This window comes from Halichoerus grypus, chromosome 12, assembly GCF_964656455.1.
Source record: "Halichoerus grypus chromosome 12, mHalGry1.hap1.1, whole genome shotgun sequence".
Taxonomy (NCBI): Eukaryota; Metazoa; Chordata; class Mammalia; order Carnivora; family Phocidae; genus Halichoerus; species Halichoerus grypus.
Window position 1 is genome coordinate 100,663,100 of NC_135723.1, and position 24,407 is coordinate 100,687,506.

General features: G+C 59.2%; 2 protein-coding genes and 1 pseudogene across 10 annotated transcripts in view; 1 reads left to right on the forward strand and 2 right to left on the reverse strand.

Moving 5' to 3' along the window:
- Positions 1-6,481, forward strand: part of NUB1 (negative regulator of ubiquitin like proteins 1) — a 28,470-nt gene extending 21,989 nt beyond the window's left edge. The window contains exons 12-15 of one of the 2 annotated variants that reach the window (XM_036102068.2): positions 1,047-1,193; positions 2,641-2,736; positions 4,646-4,823; positions 5,047-6,481. In XM_036102068.2, the coding sequence (XP_035957961.1) occupies positions 1,047-1,193; positions 2,641-2,736; positions 4,646-4,823; positions 5,047-5,225 (600 nt within the window). In that variant the 3' untranslated portion in view covers positions 5,226-6,481. Of the gene's footprint in view, positions 1-1,046; positions 1,194-2,640; positions 2,737-3,685; positions 4,166-4,645; positions 4,824-5,046 lie in introns of those variants that run through there. The other variant, XM_078059754.1, reaches the window with a different exon arrangement.
- Positions 1-24,407, reverse strand: part of WDR86 (WD repeat domain 86) — a 37,162-nt gene that overhangs the window by 5,518 nt on the left and 7,237 nt on the right. For 2 of the 8 annotated variants that reach the window (XM_078059755.1, XM_036102070.2), the window contains exons 3-8: positions 20,024-20,165; positions 16,406-16,820; positions 13,146-13,281; positions 9,680-9,783; positions 9,358-9,495; positions 7,010-9,102 (exon numbers count right to left, since the gene is read on the reverse strand). In XM_078059755.1, coding sequence (XP_077915881.1) covers positions 8,818-9,102; positions 9,358-9,495; positions 9,680-9,783; positions 13,146-13,281; positions 16,406-16,820; positions 20,024-20,165 — 1,220 coding nt within the window. In that variant the 3' untranslated portion in view covers positions 7,010-8,817. The other 6 variants (XM_036102072.2, XM_078059758.1, XM_036102071.2 and 3 more) reach the window with 6 other exon arrangements.
- On the reverse strand, positions 22,027-22,615 carry LOC118542167 (cystatin-B pseudogene; annotated as a pseudogene).

Below are 24,407 nucleotides of genomic sequence, written 5' to 3' on the forward strand. Positions count from 1 at the left end.
CAGATCTGGGTGGGATGAAACCTGAGCCCGGTGTCTGCCGGCCAGCAGCACCGTTCTGTGTGTGTGAATGTTCTGCACGTTTCTTTCGGACTATAAATGGAAGAGCTGAAATCGGAAGCAGAGGGTGGGGCAGGAGAAAAGCAGCGTATGCGGCGGGTAGGTGCGAATCCAAGTCGAAGTACGAGTGGTACGGAATCACTTCGCTGGCCTATGTGGTTGTGTAGTGGGCAGGACAAGGGCAGTGTGGGGACGTTGGGGGCCAGGGCGTTGGGATCCTGAAATCAAGAGTTGGACACTTAACTGACTGAACCACCCAGGCGCCCCCAAAATCCGTTTTTTTGAATGACATTTGTTTTTAAAACAAATTCTTAACTCTCCTGATTGGGGTTGGGATGGGAGAGAAGAGGCTAGAACCCTCTGTAGCCCTTCTCAGGCTCTTGCAGCAACAGAAGGCACTTCTGAGACTCAGGGTCAAGAACTGTGGGATTAGATGATCTTTGTCTCCTGACACTGAGCATTCTGGAGGTTTTAAACAGTCTCATAGGGCCTAGGAGGCACCTGGAGTGGGGTGGGTAGATCTGCAGCTTTGGTATCACCCAGGACACTGCCCCCCGTCACCCATCCAGACTCCACATTTTAACAAGATCCCCAGGAATTAACCAGGGGCCAAGAAGGCCTCCCAGCCATGCAGGAAGCTCCTCTACCCCCTCCCTAGAAGAGGGTCTGTCCACTTCTCTGGCCTGGCAGCGATGAGCTCCTGGTTCTGAGTAGCCTGTTCTGGTGCTGGGTGGTGGTCACCAAGAGGCGCGCTCCTCCTGCCGTGGACCTCTAAGAGGTCTCCAGCTCCCACTGGCCTGCCCTAGGAGCAGCGCCGGACCCCCTACCCTTGCAGCCCTCATACTGTTGATTGGCCAGAGAGAGGTTCATCCTCCTTCTTTTGTTTTTCACTTTGCCTGGCAACCCCAAGAATCCTACAGACCAGAGATTGAGCAGGCTTCTTACAGAATCTCAATCCCCAGCTCTGTGACTTTGTTTTTTTCCTAAAGGAATTGGCCCAAATAAGGAAAGAGGAAAAAGAGAAGAAAAGACGCCGGCTGGAGAACATCAACTCTTTGAAAGGAATGGGCTACTCTGCTCACGCGGCCAAGCAGGCCCTGCATCAGGCCAGTGGGAACCTGGATGAAGCCCTGAAGGTAGCGCCCCCCCACCCCCGGCCTGCCCTGAGCACCCCTGCTTGTGGGCCAAGGGGCCCCTCCTTCACTTACACTCCTCTCCAGTGTCCTCCCGTGGTGCGTGGAGCCCCACTGCCAGGGCCTTTCTCCTCAGTCCCGGTTTAGGTCTAAGGGTCAGTCTCTCGTTCTCAAACCCAGTGACGGAGCCAGAATGGCGGAGCCCACGGGGCAGAACTCTGTAAGGTTTCCGTTTGCAACACCAAGAGTTTAGCAGTGATGTGGAGGAAGAGAATAGTGATGAAAGTTTTAGTATAGTTTTCTTTTAATCAAAATGTTTTGTTTGAATATCATTTTATTTATTGATTCAGTCAGTACATGCCTGTCAGTACATAGAGCCCACAGGGTACTGGGGGGACAGAACAGAGTGGAGGGAAGGCCGCCGCGTGGGAGCACGGCACGTGGGGGGCAGGGGGGCAGCTGAGTTGTGGAGGCAGGCAAGCGGGGTGCCTCTCCGAGCAGACACAGGGCAGCGTGGGGGTGGAGGCGCAAGGGAGCGGGCGCCCTGGGGAGCTGCCGGGGCTGTGCTTGCTGGGGCCAGGGGCCGGGTGGGCAGGGGTCCCCTTGTTTGCCCTGCCGAGGAGTTCATACTGGAGCCTGCCCTGCGTTTGCCTTTTATTCTCAAGACCTCCTGTCCATTTCTCAGAAGTTTCCACAAGTAAATGTTTATGTTTATATGTTTACACATACAGACACACACACACATATATAAATATATAATTTATAAATGGATATGAGTACCTAGTTTGGCTTCCTGTGTTGGAACAATATAAAGGCAGGAAGTTCTGCCCCGCGTTGGGGGACTGATGAGGCCCCACCATAGGTCTGACTACACGAGTCGCACCGTGACACATGCCACCAGTCTAGAAGTAGGTAAAGGGACATTTCCCAGAGGGTTTGTGAGGCTAAGAGAAGGTATCCTGTGATACGAAATCAAGGGTCAAAAAAGCTCTGCTTTCCTTGACATTTTCAATCTAGCTCATGACACTCTCCAAAGAGAAATGACACGGGTCAGCCCTGCAGGGCCTGAGAAGCTTTTGTTTATCGCCCTGCAGGACCTGTCGCCCTGGAGGCTGAGCTCTGACACAAGGGCTCTTTTCTTGGTTTCTTTCCACCCGCTCACTCTCGCTCACTCTCGTCCCTTCCTGCTTCCTCAGAAGGGATCTTTTGTCCGGCTCATCTTGCTCCTCCTTCAGACCTCAACTCCGATGTTCCCTTTGCGGGAAGCCTTCTTTGACACCATCCCCACCCCGCCCCTGGGCTCGGGCCCCTTTTCTCTGCTTCCTTCACACCCTTTGCCTGGTGCCGCCCAGCGCCCCACCCTGTCTGCTGGTGTGTCCTTGGCTCTGTCTGCCGAGCACCGAGTAGGTGAGCAGGTGTGAGTGAGCAGTAAATTCCTGTGTGTTTTTAGATTCTTCTCAGTAATCCTCAGATGTGGTGGTTAAATGATTCGGATCCTGAAACCAACAACCATCAAGAAGGTCCTTCCCAGGAAAACATTGACCAGGTAAGTGAGGGTGTGTTTGCGTCCCCCCCCCCCCCCCCCGTACAGCTTGTGTGTGGGGGGGGGGGGGCCTGGGCGACAAGGCTGGCGGCACGACAGGGCTGCAGGCTGACCCTGGCCCACGTAGGCGGCCAGCCTAGCCCGCGGCCTGCGGTCGGTGGAAGGCGAGCAGGAGGTCTTTCCTTCGAGAGTAGGAAATAGGAGAGCAACTGCAAGTTCCCTCTGTGGGCTTTTCTCCTCTCTCATGCCGCGGTACTTTACCCACCGGCCGTGGCGCCTCTGTCCACGTCTCCCTCCCCCGTCGGCGCACCGAGCCTGTTGTGACTGCCTTGCTATAGGCCCTAGTCTCCAGGAGGAGCACGTCGTGTCGGCCCACGAGCCTGTTGCCTTTCTGAGAGGCCCGGGCACGGGCATGTTGGGCTCAGTCTTCCTCGATCCTTCCCAGGCGGCGCCGGGCACGCGCTGTGCGCTCAAGAGCAGTGTGACAGGAGGCCGGTGCCGTGCACGCCAGCGGTTAGACACGTATTGCCTGTAGGGCTGTCCTCGCTGGCCGGGGGGTGGGCCGGAGCGCTGCACGTGGGTCGGCCCCCCCCAACCCCCGCCGTGTTCTCCCCTAGCTGGTGTACGTGGGCCTCGATGGCTCACTGGCCGGGGGGTGGGCCGGAGCGCTGCACGTGGGTCGGCCCCCCCCCCCCGCCGTGTTCTCCCCTAGCTGGTGTACGTGGGCCTCGATGGCTCATGGACCGGAGTGCTGCACGTGGGTCGCCCCCCGCCCCGTGTTCTCCCCTAGCTGGTGTACGTGGGCCTCGATGGCTCATGGACCGGAGTGCTGCACGTGGGTCGCCCCCCCCCCCCCCGTGTTCTCCCCTAGCTGGTGTACGTGGGCCTCGATGGCTCATGGACCGGAGTGCTGCACGTGGGTCGGCCCCCCCCCCCCCGTGTTCTCCCCTAGCTGGTGTACATGGGCCTCGATGGCTCATGGACCGGAGTGCTGCACGTGGGTCGGCCCCCCCCCCATGTTCTCCCGTAGCTGGTGTACGTGGGCCTCGATGGCTCGCTGGCCGGGGGTGGGCCAGAGTGCTGCATGTGGGTCGGCCACCACTCCCCCCCGCCTCTGTGTTCTCCCCTAGCTGGTGTACGTGGGCCTCAATGGCTCATGGACCGGAGCACTGCACGTGGGTCGCCCCCCCCCCCCCGCCGTGTTCTCCCCTAGCTGGTGTAGATGGGCCTCGATGGCTCATGGACCGGAGTGCTGCACGTGGGTCGGCCCCCCCCCCGCCGTGTTCTCCCCTAGCTGGTGTAGATGGGCCTCGATGGCTCATGGACCGGAGTGCTGCACGTGGGTCGGCCCCCCCCCCATGTTCTCCCCTAGCTGGTGTACGTGGGCCTCGATGGTTCACTGGCCGGGGGGTGGGCCGGAGCGCTGCACGTGGGTGGCCCCCCCCCCCCCCGCCGTGTTCTCCCCTAGCTGGTGTACATGGGCCTCGATGGCTCATGGACCGGAGTGCTGCACGTGGGTCGGCCCCCCCCCCCGTGTTCTCCCCTAGCTGGTGTACATGGGCCTCGATGGCTCATGGACCGGAGTGCTGCACGTGGGTCGGCCCCCCCCCCATGTTCTCCCCTAGCTGGTGTACGTGGGCCTCGATGGCTCGCTGGCCGGGGGTGGGCCAGAGTGCTGCATGTGGGTCGGCCACCACTCCCCCCCACCTCTGTGTTCTCCCCTAGCTGGTGTACGTGGGCCTCAATGGCTCATGGACCGGAGTGCTGCACGTGGGTCGTCCCCCCCCCCCCCCGTGTTCTCCCCTAGCTGGTGTAGATGGGCCTCGATGGCTCGCTGGCCAGGGGGTGGACCGGAGTGCTGCACGTGGGTCGGCCACCACTCCCCCCCACCCCCCTCCGTGTTTTCCCCTAGCTGGTGTACATGGGCTTCGATGCGGTGGCAGCCGGTGCTGCCCTGAGAGTGTTCAGGGGGAATGTGCAGCTGGCCGCTCAGACCCTGGCCCACAACGGGGGGAGTCTTCCTCCTGACCTGCAGCTCGCGGCGGAAGATGCTTCCTCAACGCCATCCACATCCCCTTCCGATTCCGCAGGTAGGTCTGGGCTCTCTGAAATCCGAATTGAGAGCGGCCTGCTGGCCAGGAGCGGCCACGGGGAGAAGGGCCTGCCCTCCCGGGTGTGGGTGCTGGTCTGCGCGGTGCGGCCAGGGAGGGCCTTGGGGACATGGACGTGGGTCAGCTCCGTCTTTCTGTGGCGTTCTCTCCTCCTCCTGCCCTTCTCCCCTTGCTCAGCGGTGACCACACTACTCCATTGCAGGTACCTCTAGTGCCTCAACAGATGAAGATATGGAGACAGAAGCCGTCAATGAAATATTGGAAGATATTCCAGAACACGAAGAAGATTATCTTGACTCCACTCTGGAAGATGAAGAAATTATTATTGCAGAGTACTTATCCTATGTAGAAAATATAAAGTCAGCAACAAAGAAAAACTGAATAATGAGCAGAAATAAGTACTGAGTTTCTGCTTATAAATTCTATCATTATGAAAAGTCAAATGCAGGTCTTTTTTTCCTTCTTTTTATCTGATTTTGCTGCAAGAGTGCTTCCTCCTTGGGTGTAGGAGGGGTGGGCAGGGAGCAGGGGCTCCTGTGAGGGTAAGAGGAGGCTGGGGGAGGGGCGGGGTGCCAGTCCCCAATGCTGACCTCGGGGAAGGAGCTGCCTCTGGCCTGGTCCTGTTATTCCCGGCGGCCTTCACATGCTGCAGCCCTAACAGGTCTTCCCCGCTTGGTTTCTTTTCACCCGGAAATGGGAAGGGCAGTTACATCTGGAGAATAGGGTGGCCCCTGGGGAAGGTCTCCAGGAAGAGCTGATGGGGAGGGGAAGCATCCAGATCCATCTCCTCTTCATTTGCCCGGCTCTCCTGCCCTTCTGAGCTCACTGCCGAGCTCTTCCTCCCGTGATGCAGCTCTGCCTTCCTGCTTCGGCCTCGCTGGCCCATCTCTAAAATGTCCTTTAAATCTGCAACCATTCCTGGCGCTTTGGGGGACTAAAGATGAGGCCTCAGCTACAGTAGCCGCGCCGAACTGTGGCCGACTGGAAGTCAGTGTTCTGTACTCTTAGCTTAGTAAAACGTGTATTTGAAATTCAAGGTTGAAGTTGAGAATTTATAGCTGTTCAAAATTCTTTACAAAAATAGTCTTTTATTAAATGGGAAAGTCTTAAATGCTAACCAAAGCAATTAATTTTTAATTAGCATTTTCAGACACTGTGCTATCATATTAAACTCACTGCTCGCTGAGGCATCTATCAGAGAGTCAGATCTATTTTCTCCAGCTTTGTGGGGGTTTTTGGCATACCTCTGTCACAGAGGACTATTCCTAAAGGTGTGCAGTTAGCCTCTTAATGGCCCAAGTAAGCACACTCAGTGTGCGGTACGGTCCTCTGGAGATGTGTGTTCAGGGAAAGCCGGGTCCAGCCCCAGGACACGGCTGGCAGCAGCAGGGTGCTGAATGGAGTGTGTGTTCCTGACCCTCTTCCTGCCCTTCCAGAAGTCGCTGGAAGCTCCTGCGATGGACGGCAGATGGTCACATTGCTGCCGTCAAGGGGCTGGCTGAAATGCTTTGACTTTTTCACTGATCATTTTCATAAAGCTTGAACGGCAGTCCGGTTTGAATGGGTGGGAATCTTTTCTGTCATTTTTAAAATGGATGATACAAATGGAAATAAAAGGCGGAAAATATATTCAAAAATTGTCAGCTTAACTTTGCAATAAGTTGCTCAAACTCCTAAACTGTTCTAAGTATTGAAAATGTCTGGGTGTCCAGAGCTTCATTTGGATTCAAGACGTGTGCTTGCATGGCGTTCTGTGAAGAAATCGAAAGCCACGTCGATGTCTGTTATAAAAAGATGAAATGTAGAAAGCAGAGCCGGAGCTGATGGCGGGGAAGGAGCCTGCGTGGGAGGGGAAGGGGGTGCACTGGTGGTGGTGGAGCGGCTGGCGGCCGAGGTGATGCGGGGGTCTTCCCGCCTCCCCGGGACCATGTCATCCTCGGATTTCGGGCCTGAGCTGCAGCTTCTGGCTAATAGTTACTGTCCTGGCCTTGGGCCAGGCATGGCTTCTAGCTTCCCAGATGCAGTCTTAGTGACCCTAGAAAGGTGGGAAGCAGACGCACGCTAGCAGGGCTCTGACATCACTTCCGCCAGTTCTCACGTAAGGAGGGCTGCCCATCCCAAGTCCGGAGACAGGCGCTGGTCCTGGCTTTGCCTCCAGCTGGTGTGTGAAACTAGACAGGCAGTGACCAAGTGCCACTCCCAGCTCTGGAGGGCAAGAGAAGCAGCAAAGGGCATTTGTGATGAAAATGTCCCCAAGTAAACAGGAGTGGGCTGAGGCCGAAGAGTCACAGAGGAGGTGGGCCTTGGAGGCATCTCAGCTTCCTGTCAGACTCTCCGAGAGTTTGAGAAGAAAGGAGAACATTCCAGACCTGGGACCAATGAGCAGGTAATGGTGTAGAACAGGCCAAGTGTGCCATATTCATGAGGTCACGGGCGTTCTAGGCCCACCAGAGGGTGGGGCGGGGCAGAGGATGAGGTGGAAAGGACTGCGGAGTCCAACTACAGAGCTCCCTGAAAGGCAGGGGGTCTAGATGGGAGTGGCCGAATGCCCAGGCCCTTAGAGGACTCCGAGCAGGAGTGGGACGCGGATGTCTGCACTCTTCACATCTGATGCTGATCGTTTTCTTGTGAAATTCCGTCTGCTCTTGGCTTTGGTGACACTTCCCTGCTCCTGTTTCCTGCCCATGTGTCCATAAGTACTTCTGTCCTTCCCCCCCCACCCCCATCCAGCCGTATTTATCAAGGGCAAAGAATACCTGGTCATCTGGTCTTAACATCCTCAACATCTAACAAAGCCTTGTGTGTTGTAGAAATAAAAATCACCCAAATTTATTCTGCTATATGAATACAAAAACCAAACGACAAACAGGTTTCCGTTTCCTACTGTCTCCGGGAGAGGCAGGCCGGAGAACCAATCTCCAGCCGCTCCTGTGCTGTGATCCGCACCCGGGGCCCTTTCCCCGGGTGTATCCTAGCCCCTGGATAAGATGGGGGATCTGAGGTGACGTAGGAGCAGGAGCGCAGCAGCGGCTGTGAGCGTCGCTGCGCGTCTGGTTACTCAAGCCGCCTCTCCGCCGGCGCAGCGGAAATCCTGGCGCAGGTACTCCAGGTGGGCCGTCTGCCGGCCCTCCCGGGAGCCCCGCCGGTGGGCAAGCCGCTGCAGCCGCAGCTGTGGGCCCGCCAGGCAGCCCGCGCCCCAGGCACGGCCGGCAGCACCCGTACCGCTCGAGCCCAAGGATGCTGCCTCTCCCCAGCCAGCCTGCTTTCCTGGGGAGGCCCCCGCGTTCCCAGGGCTTGGGGGTGTGGCCTAGAGCACAGTCCCAAAGGTACGCGTCCCTTCCTACTGCCCCCCGTGCCAATCCTGTACGTATTCATGGGCGGGGGGGGGGCCCCACCGTCAGGCCTGGACCTGGCCACCCCGGGGAACACGGGTCCTGCCGCGCACCCTGCTGGGGAAATAGCTCCTGCGTGACCGCAGTGCGGGGCCCGCTCCCCTGCACCAGAGGCTCCTGTCCTGGGCGAGATGCTGAGCCCTCAACCGCAGACGCTGCCAAGCTGCCTCTCCTGCGCCAGGCGACGGCTGGCAGAGCGCCCCCTTCGGGGGATGAGAGGCAGCTGGGGGCGGCTCCCCTCGGGGCCCCTCCGGAGCCCGGGCCGCGCTGGCCCCGTGAAGCCCCTCCGGGCGAGGACTCCAGCTGCTCTCCGAGTGACGCCCACGCCTCCACCGCGCGCAGCGTCGGGCTGGCTCCTGCGCACGCGGCCAGGCGGCTCCGGCCCCGGCCTTCCTCCTGCAGACCCAGACCCGAGGCGAGAGCCCTGCTCGATTCCTGCGGCCTAGGGAGCTCCAGAGCAGGCGTGACGGATCCCCGGCGTCACCCACACGGGCCGAAGGAGCAGTACCCTGTGACCCTGGCCTCTCCCGTGGCCGCTCCCCACACGAGTGACACTGTAGGGGTCATCGGGCCGCAGCCCCTCACCACCCCCCCGGGGAGGGGCAGGCCCAGGCCGGGTGTGTGAGGCCCCCGGTTCCGGGAACCCCTCCCCCCTCGGACAGGAAGCTGAGAGTGTGCAGAACAAAAGACATATTCCAGAGCACTTGGAAGGACGTGTATTTCGGTTCTTCACTAGTGTCCTCAAGACAGTTTGCCAAACTAATGACAACTGCGGCTGGGCGGCTTTTTGAAGAAATCCCATTTCCCTTCAGGACGGGCTTGGCTTCTGGGGACCTCAGGCTCTGGGGGCTGTGTGGCGGCAGACCCTGGGTCGGGAGGGCCCCGCTGAGTCAGGTGCAGACCTGAGTGCAGGGCAGCTCTGCGGCGGGGGCGGGGGGGGGCGGTGCTGGGTTTGGAGGGGGTGGGGACAGAGACGTGGTCCCCGAGGGCGAGCACGGTCGCCGTCCACGGGACGGGAGGGGGCTTCAGAAGTCCACGGACCCCTGCCCGGTGCGGGGGTGGGTCGGCCCGCGGTCCCGGGGCGCTCAGGCGGGCTGCAGGGGCGCGGCGGCGCAGCCCACCTTGTTGCTGAAGAGGCGGGAGCGGCTGCGCGCGGGGGCGGCGGGGCGCGGGGGCGGCGGGGCGCACGGGAGGCCGCGCACGTCCCAGAGGCGCAGCGCGCCGTCATGCGAGGCGGTGTACAGCACCTGTTCGTGCACCTGCGGGCGCGGGGCGGCGCGTGGGGCGGCGCTGCGGGGGCGCCCGGGCCGCCCTCCCCTCCGCGGTGCCCGCAGCTGTCGCTGCCTCGCCGCCGGGGGAGCCCGGCCTCGGGGTGCGGGGGTGGGGGGCGGCCTGCCCCTCCCCGCCAGGGCAGAGCCCAGGAGCCGGGCGGGGAACGCCTACCTGGATGCAGTTGATGACGAAGGCGTGGCCGCGGAACACCCTCTGCAGCGCTCCGGAGCGGGCGTCGAAGGCGCGCGCGCGGGCGTCCCCGCTGCCCGTGAACACTGTGGACACAGGGCGCCGCTGGGCCTCCCGCCCGAGAGCCGCCGCCTTCTCCCGGACGCCGCGGGCCGGGGGGCGGGGGGCGCGGCGGGGCAGGCCCGGAAGTGGCCGGGACCCGTCGGCCCGCCTCACCGGGAGGTCTTAAGGTTCAAACGGGAACTAGCAGGAGCTCCTTGCAAGGAAGGAGGCGGCACCTTCATCCTCCTGCTACGTGCCTGGGAACTCAGGGGCCTGCCCCCTCCCGGTGCTCGGCAGCCAGCTCTGCGGGACTGCGGCTGCTGAACCCGCCCTGGGCTGCAGGGCCTGCCTGAGCGGCCCTCTCCGGGCCTCCTGTCCCTCCTGAGTACCACCTCGGCCCAGGTCCCCTCGCTCAGACCGTTTGGTGAAAGCCTTTGGTGAGGCCTGGCTTCCCTGCTCGAAAGCCCCTGCCTTGGGGTTGGGGCGGAGGTCATCCACCTCCCATCATCCGAGCTGCCTACTGGGGCAAGGGCCATCCAGAAATTCGTTCCTTCCCCTCCTCAGTAATGAACTTGGCCCTCCGAACAGAGCCTAGACCCTCTGGCGTTCGCTAGAGCACCCCTGCCCAACCTCTTCTGGGGAAGCCCCGGGATTCGGCCTTCCTTGCGCCTTTTCCTACATTAGAACTTAGTTCAAGAGTTCTCAGACTCCAGTGAGCCCCCGAATCACCTGGAGGGTGGTTAAGGCAGATTGCTGAGCCCACCTGAGTTTCTGTCTCAGGAGGTCTGGGGTGGGGCCTGCGAGCCCACATGTCTAACCAGTTCTAGATGCCGCTGCTGCCACTCAGGGACCGCGCCGAGAACAGGGACCGCGTGGAGAACGGCGACAGCGCCGAGAACAGGGACTGCGACGAGAACGGCGACCGCACTGAGAACAGGGACCGCGCGGAGAACAGCGACCCCGCCGAGAACAGCGACCGCACCGAGAACAGGGACCGCGCGGAGAACAGGGACCTCGACGAGAACAGCGACCCCGCCGAGAACAGGGACCTCGACGAGAACGGCGACCCCGCCGAGAACGGCGACCGCGCGGAGAACAGGGACCAGAAGAACTCCGTTGTTTACTATTGTCCTCGCCTCGGTTCCCCCAGAAGCCGACCCTGACGCTAGGATTTGAGTGCAAACACTTCATTTGGCAGGGCATTCCACGAAATGGGGGGAGAAACAGGATGGAAGGTGTATGAGTGAGCAGGTGACTGCAGGGGGACCCTGGGAGAAGGTGCAGACCCCGTCTCAGAGCTGTGCCCCTGGGAGGTGGGGGGCAAGTCACTGGTGGAGGGCCCCTCTTGGGGGTGTCAGCTCCCAGCCCTCCTCCCACCTGCTCCTCAGGGGAAAGCAGTCGAGGGCAGAGGACCTGAGGTGCAGCAGAAAGAAGTGCCCCAGGTGTGGTACGCACAGCATCTGCCGCACCCGCCCAGCGGCCTGAGCAAGCCCTGGGGGCTCCCCAGCCTCAGGGTCTCTTCCTTACCCCACTTACTGCTTCGCCTGCCTGTTCCCAGCCTTGCTCCTGACGCTACCAGCGGCTGTGGCTCCAGAGGGGAACTGGGTCTCTTCTGTTCCTTTCCTGCTTCCCCTACCCCAACCCAGTGTGGCTGCTGGGCATCCCGTGGATAGGAAGAGGGTCAGGAATTAAGTCTGATCAACCTGCAGCCCATTGGCAAAGACCACGGACCAATTTCCTTAATAGTGGGCAGCAGATGGGGTCCATCCCAGCTGCTGCCAAGGGGAGGCGCTCTGGGCGGCTTTAATCTTTTTAAATTAGAGGTCCTGACTTGGGAGCAGAGCCATAATCACACTCACAGGCTTGGACCCAGGAAGAAGGAAAAAATAATTTTCCCGTGTCAGACACCTAAATCCCAAGGGTATCTTGGGCTCTATTTTCAGAGATCCACATTCTATCTTCATCTAACACCTGTGCTGTGAAGTCAACTTGCATTTTCTGCTGTGACTCCCCCCACCCATCTGCTCCCTGAGAGAGAGAGAGAGTGAGAGAGAGACAGAGAGAGAAAACAGAGGGGGGATGAGGGAGGCTGGTGGCAAAACATAATGCTGGGGATTGTTTTGGGAAAGATGTTCAGGAACCTGGGAGCCCCACTCCCATGTAGGTGTGGTGAGGTGTGTGTGTTTTGGGGGGGGTGCTTCCTGGAACAGTGTCTGTCTTCTGGGTGTGTCTGGGGTGTGAACATGAGCCAAGCCTGCAGGACAGAGCCAGCAAACCCCAGGTGTGTCAGTTTGAGACCTGTGGGACAGCTTGTTGCCTACCCAATAAGCCATTCTGCCCTTCTTTCTATCCAAAATAACCTGATTAACCCTGGCAGCAATATCCCCAGATAAGAGATTTTATTATTCAGTCCCTCTTGTAGGCAGCGGTCAAAGAGATGCATGCAGTCTCTGGGTAAGGCTTCCAAGAAAGATCTTTAAAGGGACCCACTCAGCTAAGAGACACATCCTTTTGCCCTTCCCTCTTTGTCCTGTCTGCCTACAGTATGACACGGTGGCTAGAGCTCCAGCAGCTATATTAAACTATGAGGGCCCCTAAAAGATAGAAGACATGTGCTAAGGGTGATGAAAGCAAAGTGATCAAAGGAAACTGGGTGCCTGATAACTGTGGAACCATCCATTCCTGCCTAGACTGCCAGCCTCAGAAATTCTACCTGAGAAAAACAAACCACTATTTCATTTAAAGCACTGTTATCTGGGCTTTCTCTTATCTGTTGTCAAACCTAATGCCAGGTGAAGTCAAACCCATGTGGCCCTCCAGTCTGGCAGGAGTGAGTGCTGTCCAGGTCTCATTTCAAGAATTAGAATGTGTCCGTGAGACGATGCTCTTAACCCTGGGTGTCCTGGCCATTCGGGCTGCTGCGTGTTTTTGTGGGGTGAAGCTGGGGAGGAAGCCCCACACCCTTGTTTGGACCTTCTTTGTAAATAACCCTGGAAGGGCGCCTGGGTGGCTCAGTCGGTGAAGCGTCTGCCCGAATTCGGCTCAGGTCATGATCTCGGGGTCCTGGGATCGAGTCCCACATCGGGATACCTGCTCAGCCGGGAGCCTGCTTCTCCCTCTGCCTCTGCCCCGCCCCCTGCTTGCGCTCTCTCTCTCACTCTCTCTCTGTGTCAAATAAATAAAAATAAGTAAAATCTTAAAAAAAAAAATAACCCTGGAGGCACACGTGCATGGAGGAGGCTCGGCTGCTGACCACCCCGAACGGCCGCTGAGGCTCAGGAGGGGACGGTCCAGTAAGAAGCAGGGCGCAGAGGCCCCGAGGGCGGGAGGATTTGGTGGGGGCGAGGAGGGACGAGCCCAGGCAGGTGCGGGCTGGTGGGGGCAGCCGGGGACAGGAGTCACTTACAGGTGCCCGCGTGGTACTTGAGGGCGCTCACGCTGTGTCGGTGGGCCGCAAACGTGCGCACGCGCTCCCCGGTGTCGGCCAGCCAGCACTTGACCGTCCTGTCGGCGCTGCCCGAATACACGTGCCGGTTCACGAGCTGCGGGGGAGCAGGGGGGTGGCGCTGGACTCCGGTGCTGCTGGCCGTGGCCGGTGACTCGGAGCCCCCTCCAGACCGCTCTGTGTGACGGGGGAGGGGCCCGTGCAGGTGTCACGGGGAACGTGGACGAGCGGGAGAGACCCTGCCTGTGAGGACCCACCCGGCTGCCGGCTCCAGCACCCAAGAATCTTGTCACTTTGCCCTCGGCCCCGTCACTGACTGCTCCCCCGCACCGGAAGTCGGCATGCCGCCAGGCTCCCGTGGGGGGCGCAGAGAAGGCCCGCGCAGCGCTCAGCACTAGGAGCAAGGGGCACGGAATGTTCGCGCGTGTGGTTACTGTTGGCGGGCGTCCCTCGTCAGCGGTTCCTACTGAAGAACAGCCGGTGCCCGAAAGGTTCCGGTGAATCCACCCGGAGCTACGGCCGCACCAGCCGTTCCCTCGATTGTCCCGGCTGAGGACAGGGCTCCCGGGGCTGCCCGGGTGGGGAGGGAGGAGCCCTGGAGACAGGCTCCCCGACTTCCCGCCTGCCCCAGCTGACCAGAGTGGCATTCACAGCCCTGCTCGGTGTCGCAGGAGGAAAGCAAGGGCCTGGGAGAGAAGGCATGGCTGGGGGAGGCCCCTCACAGGAGCACCCCTTGCCAAGACAGCCAGTGTCCTGGCCCAGGGGAAGTGCGAAGACGAATAAAATAATTCTGCAGGTTCCTAGACAAAATCCCCATGCAGCCAAGAGAGCCGCCACCCAGCAGCTCTGGTGAGCAGGGAGGCAGAGGAGAACCAGAAATCAGGTGAGGAGGGTGGCTGTGAGCCCTGGCGAGAGACATTCGTGCCAGAGCCGGGGCCCAGGGACCCCTGGAGCCTTAGGAAAGAGAAGCCCCTTCTGCTGAGACAGCGGGCAGCAGGCCTGGCGCGAGTACAGGCCCCCGGCATCCTTGCCATGGCCCATGCCCTCCTAGCTCCAGCACATACCTGCCCAATGACAGCCACACTCTGGGCCCCTTACCACTCCAGGTCCCGCGGCTGACCCAGGATCCCCCTATAATTTCCCAGTTTAAATCCCAGAGGACAGGACTCTGACTCGTCCAGATTATATTTCCGCCCCAGCCACAGCACAGGTCAAACTTGGCTTTGGGCCATTCACCACGGCAGAGGCGGTGGGGTCTCGGGGAGCACATACGGCCTCCTGCCCCAGTGTCCGCCCCATGCCCCCGTGTGTCCTGACCCATCAGCCGTCGCTCCAGAGGCAGCCCCAGGCCTCCAGGGACCACGCTTCCCAAACTGCCCACTGAGCCTCACAGACCTGAAATTAAGGGAGCTGGCGTGAGTAGCCTGCGGGCTGGAGGCCCCCGTGGGACACGGGGCACCTCTGCGCCGCTCAGCCCATGCAAGGAAGGCGCTGAGCTTCCACGGCGCAAAGGGATGACACCTCTTGTTTCCCACGCAGCGCGTCCCAACAACGTGGGGCCTGTCGCACTGTGTTTAAAAGTGACCCAGCGGCACGATTTCAAAGTACAAGCCACGAGTCCAGAGGCCCAGGAAATGCTCCAAGCGTGTTGTCCTTGGCTGCCTGAGACCTCACTGTTCACTTTGGCTGCTTTCCTACGAGGACATCCCTGGGGAGCAGCCGGGCAGCTCGGGGAGGCCCGAGGCACATGGGGAAGCACACAGACCCTGACAGGGGCATGTCACGAAGGACAGGGCCTGCAAGACTTCCCTCAGCCAAGACAGCTCTGAGGGGACAGGGCTCGGGGCCATCTCCCTGCAATCCATCCAAGCAGATGGCAGGACGAGGCCTCTGCTCTGGGGGCCCCCGGGGTGCGGGCCTCTCCCTGCTCAGCTCACGGCAGCAGATGCACTTGGGCAGGGGAATGAAGCCGCTGGGCCAGGCTGCAGAGCACAGCTGGGCTCCGGACACGCCGCCTCCGGGGTAAGACTCCCCCACCCCGGCAAGGTACAGACCCTGTCATGCCTTTATAAGCTGCTGGCTAGGGGCGCCTGGGTGGCTCAGTCGGTTAAGTGTCTGCCTTCAGCTTAGGTCATGATCCTGGGGTCCCGGGATCGAGCCCCACGTCAGGCTCCCTGCTCAGCGGGGAGTCTGCTTCTCCCTCTGCCCCTCACCCTGCTCTCGTGCTCTCTCTCACTCTCTCTCTCAAATAAATGATTAAAATCTTAAAAAAAAAAAAAAAAAAATAAGCTGCTGGTTACATGTTCAGTCCTGGGTTCCAGTCTGTCTCTGCCCCTTACCAGCTGTGAGGCCTTGGACAAGTTGCTTACCCTCTCTGAGCCTCTGTCTTCTCATGTGTAAAATGAGAAAAGATAAGCACGGGCAGCATATCTGTTTGATGCCCAACAACAACAGCACAAGCTACCAGGCACCCGTATGTGGGTCACGTCTGGGCCACGTCCACCACTAGTTTATGAAATCCTCACGACCATCAAGGGCGGGCGCTTTCACGTTCAGAATCCCTGGTCCAAAATCTTGGGGCCAGATGTAGTTCAGCAGTTTTTGGATTTTAGCAACACGCTCATGTTTCCACAGCAAAGGAATTCATAGTCCCAGGAAAAGGGGTAAAGCGAACTCCAGCTAGCCTATCTGTGTAGGCCGGGCTTTGCTGCCAAGTTAGTTTTGGTGCCAAGCCTTAAACACACACACACACACACACACACACACACACACACACAACTTCGTGTTGTGGAACTTTTGGATTTAGGAATTATGGACCAGGGTTTCTGGGTAGACATAATCCTCCCTGAACATGTAAAGAAACCAAAATTCCTATGTTGACAACTGCCTTAACCCTCCTATCTGTGAATGCGAGTGTATTCGGAGACAGGGTCTTTAAGGAGGTAGGTAAGTTAAAATGAGGTCATTCGGGTGGAACCTAATCCAGTAGGACTGGTGTCCTTATAGGGAGGGGACGTCTGGAGACAGAGGGACGACCACGTGAGAATATAGCCAGGTGCAGGCCAACACCTGGATGTCAGACTTGCAGCCTCCAGAGCGGTGACACCATCCGTGTCTGTCGTGCAAGCCGCCCGTCTGCGGCCGTCTGCTACCCGGGCAAGCTAACTACACGCGGGGTAGGGCTCAGAGGACGACCCGGGGGCCTCCCCGGCAGATCTCACCTCCAGACAGATGACAGAGCCCTGGTGCTCCCTGAACACCCGCAGCTGCTCCCCGCTCAGGATGTCCCAGGCCCGGATGGTGGTGTCGGTGCTGCCGGTGAAGGCGGTGTGACTGGGCGTGTCCAGCACAAGGCAGAGCACGGCCCCCGTGTGGCCCCGCAGCGTCTGGTGGCAACAGCCACTGGTCACCTGCCACACCTTGGCCGTGCCATCCGTGCTGCCCGTCACCAGGAGCCCCCCAACCTCCTCGGCGCACGGAGCCCCAGGCAGGTCCCAGGGCGCAGAGTAGGCTAGGGTCAGCACGCAGTTGCGGTGGCCCCGGAACTCCTGGGACACCTGCCCCTCGTCCACGCTCCAGGCTCGAGCTGTGCGGTCGTAGGAGCTGCTGAAGAGCTGGTTGTTGGCGACCAGGATCCTGGTGGGAAGAGGGAGAGGGCGGGGGTCAGAGCACGCAGGGGTAAGGGGCAGGGGTCAGAGCACGCAGGGGTAAGGGGCAGGGGTCAGAGCACGCAGGGGTAGGGGCAGGGGTCAGAACACGCAGGGGTAGGGGCAGGGGTCAGAACACGCAGGGGTAGGGGCAGGGGTCAGGCCATGCAGGGCTAAGGGGCAGGGGTCAGAGCACGCAGAGGTAGGGGCAGGGGTCAGAACACGCAGGGGTAGGGGCAGGGGTCAGGCCAGGCAGGGGTAGGGGAGGGGTCAGAGCACGCAGGGGTTTGGGGCAGGGGTCAGACCAGGCAGGGGTAGGGGAGGGGTCAGAGCACGCAGGGGTGGGGCAGGGGTCAGAGGACGCAGGGGTAAGGGGCAGGGGTCAGAACACGCAGGGGTAAGGGGCAGGGGTCAGAGCATGCAGAGGTAGGGGCAGGGGTCAGAGCACGCGGGGGTGGGGCAGGGGTCAGAGCATGCAGAGGTAGGGGCAGGGGTCAGAGCACGCAGGGGTAAGGGGCAGGGGTCAGAGCATGCAGAGGTAGGGGCAGGGGTCAGAGCACGCGGGGGTGGGGCAGGGGTCAGAGCATGCAGAGGTAGGGGCAGCGGTCAGAGCAGGCAGGGGTAGGAGCAGGGGTCAGAGCACGCAGGGGCAGCGGTCAGAGCAGGCAGGGGTGGGGGCAGGGGTCAGAGCACGCAGGGGTGGGGCAGGGCTCAGAGCAGGCAGGGGTGGGGGCAGGGGTCGGAGCACGCAGGGGTGGGGCAGGGCTCAGAGCAGGCAGGGGTGGGGGCAGGGGTCGGAGCACGCAGGGGTGGGGCAGCGGTCAGAGCAGGCAGGGGTAGGAGCAGGGGTCAGAGCACGCAGGGGCAGCGGTCAGAGCAGGTAGGGGTGGGGGCAGGGGTCGGAGCACGCAGGGGTGGGGCAGCGGTCAGAGCAGGCAGGGGTGGGGGCAGGGGTCGGAGCACGCAGGGGTGGGGCAGGGCTCAGAGCGGGCAGGGGTGCCTAGCAGGCCTTCACAGGGCCCTGTGTTGAGTGAGCCCGGGGAGCTTCGTGTGGGCGGAGCTCCGTTCGCACCCATGGGGGAGGAGAGGCCTCCAGAGCAGCGAATATTCACGATCCTCAGCCTCATTTTGATGAATGCTAAGAACTTCTCCCCAGAAAATACACGTTGGTCTTCAGTACAGAGCTTTGCATGACGTCAGAGGCTCTGTTCACACACCCTTGTTAGGAAGCCCTGAGCCCCCCCACTCACCAAGAGGAGGCCACAAAGGGGGGCGGGAGGGGCGGCTGGACCGGCCTGTGTCACAAGTGTGGGGACGGAGCAGTGGCGACCTTGCGTCGTGGGGTCAGAGGCGAGGGCTGCTCCGTCCGCCCGCGAGCCTGGCCCAGGTGCGGGGAGAGATGGGCCCTGAGAACAGCCCTCCCGCCTGCTCGCCGTCCACGCCGCTCACCTCTGCGCGGTGCTCACTTCCCACAGGCAACTGGGAGGCCGACCGCGCCGATGCGCGCACTGCTTCGGACTCACTTCTTCCCTAACACCCCGTCCGTACCGTCTTCAGGACACGCGAATGTGTAAGGGAAAGTGACCACGTGACAGCACGTGGCACCGCGGGGAAAGTTCTGGGGGCCGGAGGCCTGCCCGGTCCGGCCTGGCATGAGAAGGCATGCTCGGTGCCCCCCAAAACTCACACACCGGGCCGGGCTCTGAAAACACGGGAAGAAGTGAATTCCACATCCTCGGGAATGGAAATGCTCAGGGATATGGCACGTCTGTGAGCACGGTTACTTAGTAATGCAACCGGTTGCTAAGTCACCCTTAGTCTCTGCCCAGAACGACCCGTTTGGGACCTCGACCCCTCAAACGTGGTGTGTGTGGACGTGTGTATATGGTGTGTGTGTGCTCAGGAGAGTCCGAACCCGGCACAGCATGATTTCTAGCCTCGATTATCCAGGTTTGCTCTTGAGGAGCAGCTGATAGTTTCCGGTTACAAGCTGAGCGCAAGCCGGTCCTGAGATGTGGCCTCTCCCACCCGCCCCGGCCTCACAGCGCGAGACCCCCGCACACCCACACCTCTGCTCACTCACAAACTTCTTCCTCAAGGAAGGGTGTCGGGAAGCGACCAGCAGGAGGTGTGCCCTCCTCCACACCGCAGCTGCTGGGCCCTGGTGGCGGGTGGCGGGCCCCGTCCCCTCTAGCGGCGGGGGCAGGATTCAGAATAGCTCAGGGGCGGGAAGGGGACCTTCTCCACTCGCAACCATCCTGAGCCGTCTCTCTGCTGAGGGACGGTACCTGGCTCCTGCCCTGTGGGTGCACGGTTCTGACTGCAGGCAGCTGGTAGTCCAGTCAGTGGTGGGTCAGGGCCCCCCATTCCCCCCCGCCCCGGCAAGCACTAAGCCGCTGGGCGAGTCGTTTCCCACCCCAAGCCAGGTCTGCACCAAGCTCAGGCTGGCAGCATCCCTGTGGCTGAGAACAGCTCTCCTCCAGCCGCCCAGCCCGGCCCAGCCCAGCCCCTGACCCTCCAAATGCCTGCCTGCACTGAGCCCTTTTCCTGACGGACTTAGCTCAGCCCCCAGGCCCCCCCCACCCCCACGCCCCCTCAGTGAGGCCTTGAGGGCCCGCGGGCAGGTGCCCAGACTCCTGGTCATACTGGACACTCCCTCAGGAGTTTAAGTCGGCCACCACAAGTTACATAAATAGTGTCAAATTGATCTGATCAGCAAAGGAATTTTCATGGCTCAGCTCAGACCCAAATTCAATAAGGAAAGGAAAAATTCAAACCTCCTTGAGAAGGCGGGGGTGGGTTATTTCAAGAACAACATGGAAAGGCGAGGTTTACAAATACTCTGGACTCGTCTTCAGAACAATCCCCCCCCGGCCGACCATCAGGTACCAATTAGACCACCTTCTCTGGAATTTGTTGCCATCAGTAGGAGCTGAGGCCTCCATTGCCTTTCCTGGTGCCTAGGAGTGGGCAGTGTGCTGCCAGGGTCCGGGCACAATCAATGTGTTGGTGGTGCCTCCATTCCCCAACCTCTGCCTCCTGAACCCCCAAATGCAACCCTGGGCAGTCAGCCCTTGTCATGCCTGAAACACATGCATCTGCAGGTGGGCTTCCCCAGAGAAGCTAAGTTCCTCCAGGGGCAGGGGCTGCACGGCCTACACCTCTGTCCCCTGGGGCCCCGGCCACACCGACCTGTTCACGATGGACGTGTGTCCTCGGAAGACCTGCAGACACTGTCCGGTGCGCACGTCCCACTTCCTGATGGTGTGGTCAGCGCTGCATGTGAAGGCAGCTTCGTCCTCCAGCTGGCAGAAGGTCACATAGCTCTCGTGCCCTGCAGACGAGGGGGGTGATGTGAGCGCACGGGGGCTCCTTCCGGGAAGAAAGCAGGGGTGGGGAGTGTTTGGGATGAGTCCAGGATCACCAGCCCTTCGGAGGGACGATTTCAGTCTGGGAGTCTCAGGAGCTATGGGGTGCCAGGAGAAATTCAGGGGGCACTCCGCCTGCCCCCAGATCCTTTTGTTCCCTCTTTTCCCACTCTCTCTTCCTCCTCCCTCCTCTTCTTCCCTCCCCCTCCTTCATCGGCTACTGGGCTACTGTCGGTCTTCTTCAAACTCTTCAGTTGTTTGTCGTCACTTAGTCATTGAACAAACCCACTGCCACAGAGGCAGGAAGTACAGAGGCCCAGGGCCTTGGCCTTTGGGGCCGGAACACCTGGCCTAGCTCCTGGTGTTGCTACCAACTCACCTCTGCACACCTCCGTCTCCTCGTCTGCCGTGGGGAGAGGCACGTCCCCATCTCGTGGGGCAGGTGCGCAGACTGAGTGAATGCTGGATGCTGGCTGTTTGGGGAGAGGTATCAGGTCCTAGTTCTTAGAAACTAGAAATGTTACCTTACTTGGAAAAAAAGATACACCTGCAGATGTAAGTAGGGATTTTGAGGTGGGGAGTGTCCTGGATTATGGCCAGGAATGCCACAAGTGTCTCTGTTAGAAGGGGCAGAGCGGGATGTGAGGACACGGGGAGAGGATGCTGTGGAGACAGCGGAGTGACCTGAAGGGGCCCCGAAGGCGGGGGACGGCCCCACAAGCCAAGGAACACCAGCGGCTGCCAGGACCCGAGGAGGCAAGCGGTTCTCCCCCGCAGGCTGCAGAACGAGAACAGACCTGCCAACACCTTGATTTGGGCCCACTGACATTGGCTTTGGGTTTCTGGCCTCCCGAACTGCGCCAGAAGAAACTTGTGTTTTAAGGCACCCAGTGGGATCACTGGTCACAGCGGCCACAGGAAACTAAGACACTTCCCCTGCCTTCAAAGAGAGCACGAGCCCGGAAGGAGAGCGTCAGCCGACATGAATGACTGGTGCTGGACAGAGCATGTCGGTGGTCAGTGGAGCGAGCAGAAGCCCCTGTGATGCAGGGCATGAAGGGTCCACGTGGGGCCTGCGTGGGGAGGGGAGCAGAGCGTTCTGGGAGAGAAAATGGCACATGCCACAGCAGAATTTAGGTGTTTGGCAGAAATGGTGGATAAGGCACACACATAGTGAGGGTGGAGGTCTAGGACAGACCGAGGGCCACACAGAGCCTGGGGGCTCGGCCAAGGGCCCCTGATCGTCCATCTTATCGGGGCGATGGTCAGTGTTGTGACTACCGGCCTGGCTTACAAAGCAGCCCCGGCAGCACTCAGCTCCCCCGGTCAGAGTAGGGCCTGTCCTTCAGGTAAAGATGGCTCCGCCTCGGGGCACCTGGCTGGCTCGGTCAGGGGAGCGTGTGACTCTGGGTCTTGGGGTCATGAGTTGGAGCCCCATGTTGGTTATAGAGTTTACTTAAAAAACAGCAACAAAATCCTTTAAAGTCTCACGTGATAAAATCTAGATCTACTTAGAATCTAAAATCAGAATGTATGGGTCAGATATATGCCCGTATATGCAAAGACTACCTATGCCTCTATCTATTTCTATACCTCTAGAGACTCATATATGTATTAAAAAAAATGTTTCCAGGGCGCCTGGGTGGCTCAGTCGGTTAAGCAACTGCCTTCGGCTCAGGTCATGATCCTGGAGTCCCGGGATCGAGTCCCGCGTCGGGCTCCCTGCTCGGCGGGGAGTCTGCTTCTCCCTCTGACCCTCCCCCTCTCATGTGCTCTCTCTCTCTCTCTCAAATAAATAAATAAAATCTTTAAAAAAAAAAAAAAGTTTCCACCACAGATAACTCTTTTTTTTTTAAGTTTGTAAACATTTAAAAATATGGATTTAAAGAGAATATAAGCCCTCTTTGAAAGTAATTAAGATCAGTGACTGTGTTGACTTTGTCTCTCCCGCTGAAAGTCAGGAACAGAGTCGCAAAAGAGGTGGTGACATTCCCCCCCCAAGTGGCCCCGTGTAGAAACGACATTTACTTTTGATCCCAGACACGTTCACAGAGGACAGAACCACATGGACGAGCCCTATTCAGAGTGGGAACTAGAAATACGCCAACTCGTCATGCCTGGCTTTGTTGGTCTGATAGCTGGACAAGGCCACGGGCTTGTTTTCGTGCGGGAGACTTCGAAATACTCGAAGGTGCACAAACTCATCATCGTCAACTTGAACCCTGATGAAGTAGTTCATCCCTGCGACCACCTGGCTCCTGAACTCCACAGCCTTAAATGTAGCATACTTCTTATTTTCCTGTTCTTCCAGCTGGGGCTTCACCTGGTCGGCGATGGCCTGGGTCTCGGCCGTGGCGGGCTGCGAGGCGGTGGGCACCCCACACATTATGCTGGCGGCGGACGGAAGACAACTCTTTTTTTTTTAAGATTTTATTTATTCATTTGACAGAGAGAGAGCACAAGCAGGGGGAGCAGAGGGCGAGGGAGAAGCAGACCCCCCGCCGAGCAGGGAGGCCGACGCAGGGCTCGATGCCAGGACCCCAGGACCATGACCTGAGCCAAAGGCAGACGCTTAACCAACTAAGCCACCCAGGCGCCCCAATAACAACTCTTCCCCCCCCATTACCAACTCTTGATAGCAAACTGAAGCTGAGTATATTTGAAGAGAATCCAGGACCCAGAAAATCAATTGAATCAAAGGAATGTTACACCTAAGATCCATTTCACAGACGTGTGGGATATATTAATTACGTTAAAGATCACAACTGAATTTTAAAATTCCGTCTAAGTGCCTGGTATCAGACAGACATGGATTTTTTTTTTTTTTTTAAGACTTTATTTATTTATTTGACAGAGAGAGAGCACAAGCAGAGTGAGTAGAGGGCGAGGGAGAAGCAGGCTCCCCGCTGAGCAGGGAGCCTGACGTGGGACTCGACCCCAGGACCCTGGGATCATGACCTGAGCTGAAGGCAGACACTTAATCGACTGAGCCACCCAGGCGCCCCCAGACAGGGATTTAGAATCTTCCGGGCAGTTTCAAGCTGATGTGCACTTTTTGGCCCTGGGGTTTTAGCTCAGTTACTCTTGGAAGAATCCAACTCTCTGGGTTCTAAGAAAGAGAATTTAAAAAAACAAAAGAAAAGAAGACATGTTTTTTGGTCTTCTCGGATAGCATGTACCAGGCCTCTAAGAAAACGACGTTTGTGTGAAGTAAGTAAACACTGGAAGATGATGCAGATTAGGTTTCCTTAAAATACACGTCAGTTTAAAAGTCGAGGGCAAAATGTGTTTGGCAAAACACAGCCCAGCTTTTTGCCAACCCAAAATGTTTATAAAATATTTTAAGATAGTCAACAAACTTTCCCTGAAACCAGAGCTGCCATGGGGAGGGCTCGGCGGTGTCTGAGGAACCACCTGGCTTCCAGGGCGGGCTGGAGGGCGGCCCAGCGCGCCGAGGGCAGTAGGGTGCAGGCGAGCCGGCCCTGCACACCAGCCCCCCACACCCCGCAGTCCTCCTCGGACCCTGTGCCGTCGTCCTGCGCCAGCCAAGCCAGGAGAGGCTTCCGCAGGGGCATCAGCCCCCTCCTGGCTGCTTCTGTCCCGTCTCAACAGCTCTGACAGCAGGAAGGCGATGTGCCAAGTGTATATTAGGCCAAGAAAAGCGCTGGAAAGCGGTGTGGCCAGTAAGCCGTGGCACCCGTACTCAGTGAAGCCACAGCCACTAGACCAAGGATGTGGAAGACCATGAGATGTGGGACCGACTGCACGACCCATGGAAGTAGGGAAAGAAAGGATATATACTATAAAAATATAAATATCCGTAAGAGCGCCCGGGGGCGCAGTCAGTTAAGGGGCTAACTCGATTTTGGCTCAGGTCATGATCTCGGGGTCGTGGGATCGAGCCCCGTGTCCAGCTCTGTGCTCAGTGTGGAGTCTGCTTGAGATTCTCTCTCCCTCTGCCCCTCCCCCACCCCTCCCTAAAATAAACAAACCTTTAAATACACACACACATATATATATAAATACCTATAAACAAAGACTTGAAGAGTCAATAATGAAAAGAATTTTTTCAGTGTAAAAATAAAAAATCTCCTCTCCCCTCTGAGGCTGGGCCAGGCTGACCCTCTGCCCTGGGCTGGCTGAGGCTCCCTGCGGCAGTCGAGGCCCTCCCAGGGACAAGCCCCTTCCTCTGCTCACCAGGCACCCAC